Genomic DNA, 14,088 nt, shown 5'->3' with positions numbered 1-14,088 from the left:
ACTAGGCAAAAGGCAGGTCAGGTTAGTGCCAGTTTGAAAACATTCATTTAAAGCTAATTTTGGTGTGTACTCTGGTTATTTTTGTCTGATATAAAAAATAATCTTGAAATATTTAAGTTTGGAGAAACAAATAATAATAATAGTACAAAGACAACTGTCATGGGTAAGTACACACATTCTTTTTTTCTTTTTTCCAGGCCAAATGACCGGTGCCCACACACGCCTAGAGTTCCACAACATCGAGACGGGCATCATGACGGAGCGCCGCTTCATTTCCGTCGTGCCTTCAAACTTCATTGGCCACCTGCAGGGCCTGTCCTTCAACAGCGTACCCTACCTAGATCAGTGTAAAAACGGGGACATCTCCTACTGCGAACTGAACGCCCGCTTTGGCATGAGGCACATCATCGCCGATCCTGTGACGTTTCGAACGAAAGGCAGCTACTTAGCGTTAGCCACTTTGCAGGCCTACGCCTCCATGCACCTGTTCTTTCAGTTCAAAACCACCACGCCGGATGGCCTCATGCTCTTCAACTCTGGAGATGGGAACGACTTCATCGTTGTGGAACTGGTGAAAGGGTGAGTTTCTGCCCAGCTGATTTCCAGAATGTAAAGTTCTGTTATTAATATTGACCACCAAAGGTTTTCCTTTGTTTTTTGGTGTGTTCTTTAATCACTAATGGTTGGTATTAGACAAACACAACTGCATACTGGATCGGGTTTACTCTTTGTTGTACATACTTTTAAAAGTACACAACTAAAACTAACACACAGTTGTAGGGGGATACATAGTTTTCAAAAACTTTTTACATACCCTTAGATTAATTAAAGTCTGACCAATTGCCTTCAAAACTCATGCAAATAGTAATAAAACCCCAGCTGTGTTCAACTTGGGATTCATTCACACAGCTTTAATCAAACAGTAGAAGGTCCGTTTTGCTTGAAGGGACCTACGCCTACAAACGTAGGTCGCGGTTCGGTTGAAGTGAACTCTGGTTTGGTTCAAACACCAAGCGGAACAGAGACCGTTCCACAAAACAAATGTGGAAATCCAGCGCTAACGGGTGAAATTGCTTGTGGTTTTTCAAAAGAACAAAAGTGAATTCCTACAACCGCAAAAACTATGACACAACTCCATTTTTTTACGTTTCAGGAAGAAGGAACGGTTGCATTTGTGTCTTTCTCAGGGGGTTTTGTGTCGGTTCCTTTAGTGGTTTTTGCTGTAGTGCCACCACAGGCGAGGAGGTGAACAGGTCACTCCAAGGGTTTGGTTGGTTTGACACAATGAAAGTGAACAGCAGCAGCTGAAATTGTTACAAATGCTGCAATTTTTGTCTCCAACTGAACCAAGTCTACTGGATTAACAGGTGTAAAAAAACCAATAAGCTAGCATTGAAAAAATGTGTTCCTCTCTACGGGAACCAGGGCCGCTCCTCTGAATCATAATTTTTCTACTTCCGGGCTAGAGCTCAACTTACATGTTTAAATACCCTGATCATGAAACTTGATCCATATAGCCATGTAGACAACCATAGTGAGATTTGTTGGCAGTGTTTTGAAGTTTATAGGAGGAACACGGCACTGATCACAGATCTAGATTGCGCTGCTTGTACATATCGCCATAGTTGGACTTGAACTGGAAAGGCTTTGTAGTCGTTTTCTGTTTCACTAAAGCCACAAACAACTGGAACTTTTCCGTGAGCTCCACTTCATTTACTCCGACGAGCGCTGATCTTACAGCACGCTACCTGAGAAAGAACACTGAATCCAGCGAGAGTTTGGGTTAAGCATTCTGTCTTTTCACAGCCAACATCTGTTGGAGCCCTGAAAAGACCAACACTGAGTTAAACAGGTTAAGTTTGTGAATTGTACCAGCATAAAAGCTGCTCTTTAATTAGACTATCAAAGACAGGCGTGTTTCCTTTTGTCTCTCTCTGTCTCTTGTGGTCTGTTGTCGGCATTGTTACACACAAAAGCTTTTAAGCCGCTACTGCCACAAAGACAATATGCATCACAGAAGAATTCAGATCAAGGTGAGAAAACAAACAAAAGAAGAAAAAAAAAAACCCTGAATAAATGCGCAGCAGTAATCTCAATCAGAAATACAAAAGAGAGCCATATTTTGACTCGGAGAAGGGTGCGTTGTTTCTGTTTGTGTGAACAAACACGGCGTTAGGAGAGAGGGACGCTTTTCAATTTTCAGGTCAGCACAACATGAAAGCAAAAGACAAATATGTTCCCGCGTGGGGCGCAAACCATGATTTTTTTTTTTTTTTTTCACAGATTTTACCAAGGAATGTACACTCACTCAGTGGTCACTTTATTAGGTACAACAAATCAATGCAATTACAATGCCTATGCAAAGTATTCAACCCCTCGAAGGTTTTAGCCATTTTCTAGCTATCACAATCAATCACGATTAAGATGATTTGGTTTCTTTGACAAAAAAAAAAAATGCAGCAGAGGTCATTTTGACCTCTAATGTGAAAACTGATTTCTACTTTCACCGATCCAATATTAATATCTATATCTGTATCAGCTTCAATTTTGAATCAAATTCTGTATCGGGTATCGGTGCCCAGTCTACTCACTCTAATTCTATGCTTTTTCCTCTCATGCTTTATTTTATGTTACATTATTTAGAATTTCTACTTGTACTTTCTGAACCATTTGAAAAAAGATTTATTAGTTTATTTTTAAATGTTTACCTGAAGTTATTAAACTATTGTTTGTTTCTTTACTATTTATTTCACATTGGCTGTCCTACTCTCAATTCTGCTGACTGACATAATTAAAGTTGTGTTATTTCCCCATGTCTTATGTCTGGGTTTAAAAATAAAATGTTTTAACTCAGTTCAGCTGTTTTTCTTTATCGGACGAAACTAATCCTCAGATATCGGAAGTGACGCCGATGTCTGATTGGTGCACCCCTACTAAATACTGATAATAAAAATATCACAAATAAAATAAGCGATTCAATAAATATTTACACCCTTCAAGTCAGGATTTAGAAGATTCACATTCAGTTGAACTATGGAGTCTGTGTCTGTTTGGCTTTGAATGTGTTATGAGCGAGTCTTAACTAGACAGTAAAGACGATAATTTCTATTGACTGATTTTGACTGTACTTACTGCAATTCATGTACCATTTTGTTTTTATTCTTTTCAATATGTTATTTCAGCATATTTTAGTTTTCCCTTGGTGATGTACTAAGCCAAAAATAGCAACATAACTTTAAAACTTGGCTTCCTTTCCTTTCAGGTACGTCCACTACGTCTTTGATCTCGGCAACGGCCCGTCGCTAATGAAGGGCAACTCAGACAAGCCGCTCAACGACAATCAGTGGCACAACGTGGTGGTGTCCCGGGATGCCAACAATGTACACACGCTGAAGATCGACTCGCGCACCGTGACGCAGCACTCCAACGGAGCCCGCAACCTGGACCTCAAAGGTAAGGACGTTTTTTTTGTTGTTGTTTTTTTCTCCTCGTGTGGGACTGCGACACATCCTCCATGAAACGTGATCACTTAAAGGAAATAAGCATGCGCCATCCTTCCGTTCTGCCCCTCAAGTGTTGTTGGAGAGTGGCCACGAACACATTGAGGCAGAAATCTACATTAGTTCCACTTTCAGAATACCACAGCCTTTCAGACTTAGTCTTGTTTAAAAGCTTTGATTTTCTTTTTCCACAAAGAAAAGTCACTTTTTGTGGTGGATGTAGAGAACGTCGGCCTTCTTTTTTTTTCGTTTTTTTTTTATTTTTATTTTTTATGAATGTGCTCTATTCCAAAAAACAATAAGTCATAATTTAATGCATCATGCTTCGCGCTTGCGAATTATTTTGAAATAACTGTTGTCAAATGGTTTCTCCAAGAGCCTTAAAAATCTCTCAGGTCTGTTGGGAAATGGACAAATTACAGCTTTTGTAATTGCAACAGGGTTTTTTTTTTAATATGCAATTTGGAGGCTTTGGAGAGTTTTTTTTAATTTTTTTAGGTCGAAGTAGAACCTGACGGATGTGAAAAGGGAACCAAAAGAAAGCCGCTTTGTATTTCATAATAGTGGACAGGCTGTACAACCACCAAACTCTAAAAGCCTTTGATGATAGGAAGAAATCTAGATGTTTCATTCTGATGCTGTCTGGCTCAAATTTCAGAAAATGACACCTCAGATGTTGGGGCGAGCGCATGGCGTCAAAAGATCCATACGATTCCAAAATATAGCAGTGACTCATATTAAACAGCTAATACCTCAGAGTGTTTATTCTACAAACACATTGCATGATATTGTTTACATCTGGAAATTGTGAACATGCGCACAACGCTGGAAAGCAAAAAGATGATTCTTTTACTTGACAGCCATCGGTGCGCTGTTAACAAAAAAGGGAAAAAAATGCAGAAAAACCATTGAAGAATAATTCATGTAGGGGTTTTGTGGTGGGGCAGAGGTTAAGCACAACCCACATAAAAAGGCCCTAATGCGGCCGTCGCAGGACCCTGTGTGCGCTTTTATGCATTTGTTTTTTCTGTGTGGTTTTGGGACCTGACGGTCTGATGGGACAACACAACCTACCCGCTTCCCTTCCACTGTCTGACTGTGACATTTGCCACACTTACACCACAGGAGGGTTATTTTCAAATATTTAGTCATACCAATGCTTTTCAACCAATACATTCCCTTCGCTTGACATTCTGGAGCAGTTAAAGTATTCACTACCTGCCCTGCTGTCATTAAATAAACCGTTGTCCAATGCAATCAGTGTGATGAGATAAACAGGCAATCGTAAACAGGACCAGTTAGGCATGCAGAGACAAAATCCCGCAGGTAACAATAACCCTGTTTGCATATTTAAGTACAGATATTCATCTCAGTTATGATGTCACTCACGACTACAACTGACAGGAAATCTTTGGTGGCCAATCAGCATTCTGGGGATTAAACAATTCATGTTATTAATGTGTCAGCTCTCATGAATGAAACGTCCCTGCTTCTCCGCTCGAGCCTGCAGGGGGACGGAGACGGAGGCATCTCGGTAATAGCTGGAGGCATCGCGAATCTTGATTCGGAGAACCTCAAGAGGGAGAGACGGGGCACGTTTCTCTCCCCAATTCCCTCGTCTAATTGGGCATTCAAACATTTTCTGTGTTTCAGCCGTGACAATCCCCCTGATAAAAACAGAGCTCACATCTCCAGCTCCACGAACACCAGAGCGTTACCTCCAGGTCTAAACTTCCTTAGGTGGAAAAAGTCTCCTGACGAATACATGATACGAAAAAAAACTGACAGCAGGGTTGAGACTCTCCAACGTTGACACACACACACACACACACGAAATGCATGCTGTGTGCTTTTATCGTGTTACGCAGCCCCTAAACAAAGCTTTGCATATCAAACCAAAAAAAAACACACACAAAAAAGGCAACAATAAGCCATTTTTCCACAATCTCCTTGCTCTCTTTTAACACCATTTCAGCTTTCATTTCAAGGAAGAAACACACCAATTCTCCAGGCTTTATCTGTGTAATTGCGCAAAGAAAACGGGGGAAAATGGATTTCTGGTTCCCTTCTCTTTGTTTTGGACAGGCAGAAAAAAAAAAGAATAAAAATTTCAAGGCATTTTCTCTTTGTCGGCTAAAACACGCTGACGGAACAACACGTGAACTCCCCGAGGATGGCACCGACTGGTCTTTTTTAAAAAAAACAAAAAATCCTACACGGCGTTTGGTTTTTGTCGTGTTGTGTGGCAAAAAATAAAAAGTGAGATGATTTAAAAGGAAATATTGACCACAGGATTGTGGGGAAAGCGTTTTCCTTCTACAGCACGATATGTTACAGGAATTTGAATCAATATTCCAGGAGAGACCGTCATCGCTAACATCAGGGGACTGCAATCTGCGGCTCTGGAGCCTCAGTTGGCTCCTCTGACCTTCTGCAACAGCTCTTAAAGCATTTGACTAAGAAAACTGGAGCGTCAACACTGTTGCTTTCTCCCAGCAGCTGCTCTTATTTACAGTCTTTAAATTTCATAAAAATAGTCTGTTGCTGCTTTCTAAGCAGAAATATGCACATCGTGTTACCTTTCTCGGTTGCACACTGTTTACTACTTAAATAACCGTACAATATTGTTCTTATATTGTAAATTTACCCCCCTAACTATACATTCTTATTTTTCTGTTTCTGTATTTTTACCACTGTTTAAATGCACATGCTTCCATTTCCCTTTGACGTGCTGCTGGTGAAAACAGGACATTTTAAACGTCATGACTTTGATTTCGCTTCCGTTACAAGTGCCTTGACGACCGAGTGCCGGTTGTATTTTAGGAGCTCTGTGTGTTTTTTTTGGGTTTTTTTTGCCCGAGCGACATCATCGCCCAGTATTAACGTTTCCGTCTCCTGAGAACTTGGCGTGAGTTAATTAGCAGCCTCTTCACTGGCGACAGAAAGCTTCAAGGGGTTTGACGACACACTGGCATCAGTAACATTCTCAAGGCTAAACAGACTCTAATAGACTCCATTTGTTTATGCAGATCTTACCACTCATGGTATAATACAGTGATCCACAAATAGTGCTGCACGTCCTGTGTTACCTTCAGCTGAGTGTCGTTTAGGTCTGTTACTGTCGGTACTCGACTCGCAGTGAAGCGAAGGAGAACATGAGCTCCTCTCTGTTTCCACAAAGATCCTTTGTGACTCGTCTCATTTCGACACTGAGACTGTTGATGTTGATGAGTAGGAATTATGGAAATTTAAAAGACAGCAAAGGAAAAAACAGACATCTAGCAAAAGTTAGTAGGTGATTTGTCGAGGTAATGAATATATTTAGCTAAAATATGTACGTGGTAAAAATTATTCCCCTTTTTTTATGTGATTTATAAATATTGGTGAAATGTATTTGACTATAAAATATAATGAACACAATTTTTGATAAGAATATGTTAAAATGAATTAACATGCATTTACTATATTTTGGAATATAATTGGTTTAAATGGGCATAAATTGGTAATTATTTCATAATGCGTTTATTTTGTGTTAAGTTATTTGTAGCTGCGTTTTTGATTTTTCTTTTGATGTTTCTTCACCTGCCTGCCTACTACTACCCACAATTCTTCAGTAAATGTGAATCTATTAATTTTACGGAAACTTAATGAGACAAATCCAGTTGAAAGCTTCAGTGTAGAGGCTCGCATTTTCCGGTGGGGAATTTCACAAATAAAAACCAAACCCAACAGAACCTGACTGTTCATGTGAAACGAGACATGAATGTTTTCATAACGACAAGATGGTTTTAATTGATGGTGGTTGTCATAAGCGGTCGTGTTGTTTGAAGGTGAATTTGCAGCGTTTGCCATGTGGAAAGTTAAAAACAACATCCACTGGTTTTAACTTTGTTTTTCTATCGAGAACAGGAAAAAGTTTAGCATATCAATACCATCGTTGACAACAGAAACATTTCATCGCCAGTGCATCAAATATAATAAAGCTTGTTTTCTTTTTTTATTTTATTTAGATCAAGCAGATAAGAGGAGGGGTCGTACTTTGGCTCATTTCTTTTGAAGATCTTCGCTAATGAGGGATAATTTCTGTGCGACTGTAAAGAGATGACATTGAACATGTTCCTTTTTCCAACAAAGCGGAGCGAATGCAAACACAACATGAAGGAGGCTTTTGTTTGTTTTGCAAACTGGTGTTTGCATTTTAATGACTTCTACACTTGGTGGTGGCAAAGTAGATATTAGCTCTTTGATCATGTCGGAGCCATTTCCAGTTGGAGACGTGTTGCACTTCAGTTTGCTTAGCTTGGGATTGAAACCCATGCAGACCAGAATTCATACATCTTTCTATTTGAGTTCATGTTGCCTTGCAAGAACTGGCGTGTAAGAAAAGACAAAAAATAAAAAACAGCGAATTAAAAACTCCACGTGGGATTCCCCTTAACGTAAAATCTGTCCAAACGTTCTCATAATCTGAGAGGTTGATCTGATCTGTCGGGATGAAGTCCCAACAGTTTCAATGCTTTAGGAGAGGAGCTACCTCTACGGTTGGCTTTCTCTCTGTCTAAAAGAATAAAAAAAAACTTAGCAGATTAAACCAAAAGGGGAAAAAAAAAAAAGTCAAATTTGAACTTGATAGACCAAAACCCCAATTTTCTTCCTCTATTATTCTCTTCGTTCAACAGTGGTTTATTTGCAGCAATTCAACCATGAAGGACTGATTTACTCAGTCTGCTTCAAGCAGTTGATGTTGAATCATGTGAAGGATTCATGCAGAGTTTGATGTGAGATGCATTTTTTTTGTTTTTGTTTTATTTGTTTGTATTGTCTCACCAGAAGTTTTCCTCTGTGGACGGGTCAGTGTGGACCATGTCGCTCCTGATGGGAACCAGTTTTATCTTAACATTTCAGTTTTAGGAACTACTCTTGCGATTTTTTTTTTTGTTTGTAATTTTATAGACTGACTGACCTCTTGTGTATTAAAGTAACACTGCAATAAAAAAATATGTTTTTTTAACCTTGTGATAGTTGAGTTCTTGTTGTGGATACATCTCATCCTACAGCTTATCTCATAGCTAACCAGTGTTGGTTTAAAAAAAAAATAAAAAATCTTCCCCTTAGATGCAAAATACTAATTTAAACTCCACAGCGGTGTGACATTCTCCAATGAAAAAGCTGTGAGCGTGTTCACTAATATCTAATTCAGTTTTGGTGTTTGCTCTTTGGGGAAACGGGCCTTTTTTCCTTAAATGCTTTAATAAACTGCTTGTCATTGTTGATTACTCCTTTCTCCAAATACAAGTGACTAGTAGCTAATTAGACACATGAGTGGAGTGAAGCAACTAGGACACGGTGACATTTCTGTTTTCCTACCAAATCTCTCGCGCTCGTCGTGTTTATCGTTTGCCGTCATGAGAGACTGATTTCAGCGTTCGCCTGAGAGTTGTTAGTTGAAATTCTCGGAAGCACGCAACGGCGTCGAGACGCTCCGAGAAATGCGACGTCATCCGGCGGACGGAGGAGGAATTCAATTTCCCTCCGCAACTCTGCTTCACTTTGCACCTGATGTGGGCCTGAGAGTGACAGAGAGGGGAGGAGGAAATGTAATGAAGATCTGCCGAGGCAGTGCCTGAAACGATTTGCATGATAATAGCTAAACAAATCACACGCAGAATAACTGGATTAGCAGTGCGCATCAGATGGTATGAGTGTCTGGAAGCTCGCAGCACTTATTCTCGCTGAGATTTAGGGAAGGAGAAAGACACTGAGCCGGTGAGAAGTCGAGTTTCTGCGGCGCCCCTCCAAACTCGTCTCGGTCTTAAAATGACTGCAGCGTTTTCTCTCTGTGGAAAAAATAGGAAAAATAGCTCCTGTTTTTCAAGTACATATTTTGAGATGATGGTAAAAAAATGAACATTTAGGCCTATTTCTTTTGAGACAATTCAAACAGCAAATGGAACAGAGGATACCATTCAGCTGTGTGTTAATCCTCATCCATCCGTCGTCTGCAGACATGTTGAATGTTTTTTGTTTAAGTCCAGAAATGTTGCGCAAAACGCTGTCCTAGTAATAATTAGTGCAATTATTGTGAAAATTCCTTACACACATTTCTAAATTAGCGCCACGAAATCTGTGATTTTGATGGACACTTGATGGACTGATCAGTGTGAAAAGATGTTCAACGTTATTTTATTTTAAACGCTTATTGAATGCTGAAACGGCTACTTATTGATATTTTAACAATCAAATTGGTTTTTATCAGTATATTCGGACACAACTGGCCCTTTAAGAACATCCAGACATTTAATATGGTCCAAAATGAAAATGAGTTTGACGTCCCTGTTTGACATGCGTTTTTTAATGTTCAGTAAGCGTTATCCTTCAGACGGGTGAAAGCAGACGGCTTCTCCTCCTTCCAGACTCTTTTTGTTTCGTTTTTTTTTTTTTTTTCCCTCCAACCCTGCCCTCTTCTGTCTCCTCTCTCTTCCTTCTCGGTGTCAGTGCACTTTGCGAAAATGATAGGCTCTGTGGAGTGCTGCAGTAGAGCAGTGTGTTTTAAGATGTTTTTGCTGGTCTCACCTGTCTTTTATTGCAATTTACAATGGGATTACTCAGACCTCTGGTCATTTTTTCTGCCCAACCTCCTCCTTTCTCCCTCTTCATCGCCCCTTTCATCATAGGCTTCCCGACCAAAAGTAAATACAAGTAGCAGACGGACTCTAGATGTGACTATACACTCATGAATGGTAGTTTGCACGTCCAAAATAATATATATATATATTTTTTACTACAAATGGATCATAAGCTGCATAAACATCCAGGATTCCTATACATTTATTCATTTAGCCGTGACCATCTGATAATTAACAGTAACGTTGAAACTGACTTGACCGTCGGTGATGTGACGCGCTGCTATTTTTCAAATTCAATTTCTTTATAAAAGCTTAATCAGTTGTAGCCTTGCAAACATATTTAACTAACAGGAAAAAATGTGGCACTTTTATTATTTTTTTTTATTTTTTATTGCAATTTCAAGAAGGAACTTGAATAATGTTTTATAAAGGCCATGCAGAGCAGTCAATTTTCTTTTTCCTCAAGTTGAATAAAAGTTACAAATCAGACATGAACATGCTGATCTGGATAAGTGTGGATGACATTTATAAGTCGTGGCACACGGTTATTTAGGCAGCACGCATGAAACATTTAATTACATAAACTGTATAAATATTCAAACATGGGGATTGGCTTTGATTCAACTCTGCTACATTTTTCAAGGTATTTGCTTCAAAATTCCTAATGTACTTTTTTATTCAGCTTAACTGATGAAACCCGACTGACGTAAAATATAATGTAGTTTCAGCTATTAGAGCCATGTAAGGTGGAGATCCCCATGGTCAGATCATGTTCCAAATTGATTTGTCAGTTTTTCTTTATGTAACTTTCCACCTTATTTCTGATTAAAAATCTCCTGTGCACACAGAGCAACCATTTACTAGTTAAGAAATACAAAAAGCCTCTTTGTTGTCAGTGATGTAAGATATTACATGTAAGACATTAGTCTTACTACGTCTTCCTGGAGGGTGGCTGCATCCATCCAGCGCATAAGCTAATATCTACAGTCTTCCTACTCTCTGCTGTTGGGGGTACAGCCAATCAATGCCAAGTAAAATAAACGGTGCTCCTTGATTGGCTACTTTGTAAATGCCAGCAAATCAGATGTGAAGTTGCATTACATCTATGCATTGCAGCATTTTTGTTTTGAATATTTTAGATAAAACAATAGTGAATTGGTGACTTTGTGAATATTGAATCACTCTATAAGACTTGTTTGGTACTCATTAAAATTAAAGCTTAAATATGAAAAATATTAAAAAGAAAAAAAATAAACAGTAAAAAATGAAATGAAATCTCAAATTTGCATGTAGCCTTTCCAATAACTAAACCTATCTCTCTTTACAATCTCTCCACATATTCTTCTATCATCTCGTTCTTTTGCCCTTTTCTGTATCTCTAATCACCAACTATACAGTTTTTTCTACTGTAGTTGTCAGGTGGCTACCACCATCCCAGAATGCACTCTGATATGACATGTGCTGTGACTCCCTTTATATCCAAGACACAATTCCACAATTGAAAGATTTCATATACGAGGTTCAGAACATAAAGTTTCTCTGTTTGCTGGTGATGTGTTATTGTACAAAGCTGATCCATACTCAAGCATTGTGAAACTACTGTACCTATAAGTTAAGTATAGTGAAAATATTGTTGTACGAATATAATTTTTAAGAAAGCAAACTAGCACATGTCTGTATTACTGGCAGTTAATCTTTTCTACATGTATCAGCAGCACACAAGTCACACTAGCAAAAAACAAGCCAAAAGTGTACAGTGGTCTATTTCACATCCAGGGGACATTTATGCTTTGATCAAATTCATAAAAGTCCATATTCACGTTTGTTGCACTTCACTTAGCTTTCCAATATCTATTCTGAGCGTCGTGGAAAGCTTCATTTTTCTCATGACTGCTTACGTTGACTATTCAATTTATTGTCACCATTACTCTGGGAACAATTTCTAACAATAAAACTGGAGGAAAAACAAAGACGCAACAAAGAAAGTTCTGGATCCTGTTGACACAATAACAGACGGAGCAAAACGAGACGGCAGGGAGACTAAGACAAATATTAGGAAGGTGGAGAATGAAAGGTGGTGACGGAGCAAATTGGGAGAGACGGCAGAGACGATTCTGTCAAAGGCAAAAGATTCTGAATGCAGAGTGACATCTCAGAGCGGGAAAAGAAGCGTGAAAAGTACGTAATGAAGCCTTTCTGTGTCACTGTACAATCTTTCAACAAGCACTGGCACGTAACTCTGCCAAGAATTTATCAAGAGCTCACAGAGCAGTGAAGGGCTGTCAGGGAGGCCACAAACTCTTTTAGGATGAACACTTTCATATACTTCATCCCCGTAAAATTACATATAGTCTCACCAGCCACTTTATTAAGCACACTTTGCTTGTACTGTACTGGTTTCTCCTTTAGCCTTCAGATTCCTGAAGGTTTATGGTGTCTTAAAGTGTCAGGTTCTGTTAGTGGTGGAAGTTTTGAGCCGGACCCATCATGGATAACGTTTGCTTGTTCAGCACATTACAGGCCAACTGGTCAGCAGCCAGTCTGGGGTGTTTCCAACTGTTTTAGGGTCATGTTGGTGAGCTGAATCCTAAAATTACATTGTTTTTGCTCAATCAGGTCAACTTTCTGAACTATGGAGCAACATGAGCATCAAAATGCAGGACTTGTTCTCACATCTGGAGAATCTGATCAATGAGTGATGAGCAGGAGAAGAGATTCCATCAGGACAGGGAGAGACGGAGACGTGATGTTCAGTTCACATGTACTTACCCTTATCAGTGTTTATTATTCAGTTTACAGAAATCCAAGGTTGTTACATGTAATTAATACAATCTGTTAAAACATTTTTTTTTCACCTAAAACCTTTTTTGGATGAGAAATATTAAAGGAAATGAACTGATGATGTAACAAAAATGTAATCAATTTAGTCTGAAGATTGGATTTGTCTAAGTCGAATTCGAATAAAAACCTGATCTGATAGAGAAACATGGATGTCATTTTAGGATTCAGCTGTGCAAAAATAGTCCTAATTCAGTTGAAAAAACATAGACAACTTCATATATTTTTTGGAACCCAGTGGAACTTAGCAACTTTGTTGCTCCATTTAATAACTTCTCAGTTAATAAAGTCGATATCGGCCAACATCGCAATCGGCAAGTCAGACTTTTTTTAAAAATCAGTCATGACCAGAAAGCTGTTCTCAGTGCACGCCTAGTCATAACCTCATCCCTGAGAGGCATGTACAGGTAGGATAAGTTTGAATTTATCGCAACATTAATGAGAAATGACAGCCATGTTTACGTCCCTTCTTCAGTTTCCTGCAAATAATCAGATGAAGAGCTATTTTTAAAGCATTGTCTGAAGGAACCACTTCAGAGCTGCATTCTGCCACCTGTAGTCACAGAGGAGTTCAGCTTCAGCAAGAAGACACCTGTTGTCAAAATAGCGCGCCATCAAGTAATTATAGCTTCAGTTGCCTTCCGCCTTTCCATATCATTTGTTCTCAGACCTTCCAAACACAGAGTCTATGCACGCAACACAATTAGACAACTTATAATTTAGCATCGGCAATTACTGCACAAGCAGGCTCAACATTTATTCCTCAGACCAGTCGTCCTGTTGTGATGACTGTGGATAAGGGAGCGCCTCTGTAATTAGCAATCAGATTCCCTGCGTATTCCGGCTCGCTGCCGTTGTCCCGGCCCTCCTTGCAACACACACCCCACCGCCCGACAGTCGTTCGCCGCGCGGCCGCACGTGTTTCTGTTTTTGTGGTTGATTCTGTGTGTTTTTTTGATCAGTAATGATTCAATCTTCAGCAATTAGAGCCAGCATGACAGTGAGGCAAACATGAGGCGGAAAAAGAAGAGAAACGGGGGGGGGGACCGAGAGTTGGGCAGAGGATCTTAATAGAGCATTTAATGAAAGTTAATGGTGGGCTCTGTGCTCACCAGAGAGTCGTC

At 39.4% G+C, this 14,088-nt stretch overlaps 1 protein-coding gene across 1 annotated transcript in view; it reads left to right on the top strand.

Annotated features, from left to right (window-relative positions):
- The window catches only part of nrxn2b (neurexin 2b), a 435,854-nt gene that overhangs the window by 411,797 nt on the left and 9,969 nt on the right, over window positions 1–14,088 (top strand). Inside the window, exons 15-16 of the mRNA XM_017310305.1 lie at window positions 198–579; window positions 3,263–3,453. Of these exons, the coding sequence (XP_017165794.1) occupies window positions 198–579; window positions 3,263–3,453 (573 nt within the window). The remainder of the gene's footprint in view (window positions 1–197; window positions 580–3,262; window positions 3,454–14,088) is intronic.

This window comes from Poecilia reticulata, linkage group LG18 (genome assembly GCF_000633615.1).
Source record: "Poecilia reticulata strain Guanapo linkage group LG18, Guppy_female_1.0+MT, whole genome shotgun sequence".
NCBI classification, from domain to species: domain Eukaryota; kingdom Metazoa; phylum Chordata; class Actinopteri; order Cyprinodontiformes; family Poeciliidae; genus Poecilia; species Poecilia reticulata.
Note: the sequence above shows the minus strand (reverse complement) of the source record. Positions and strands in the feature narration are given on the sequence as shown.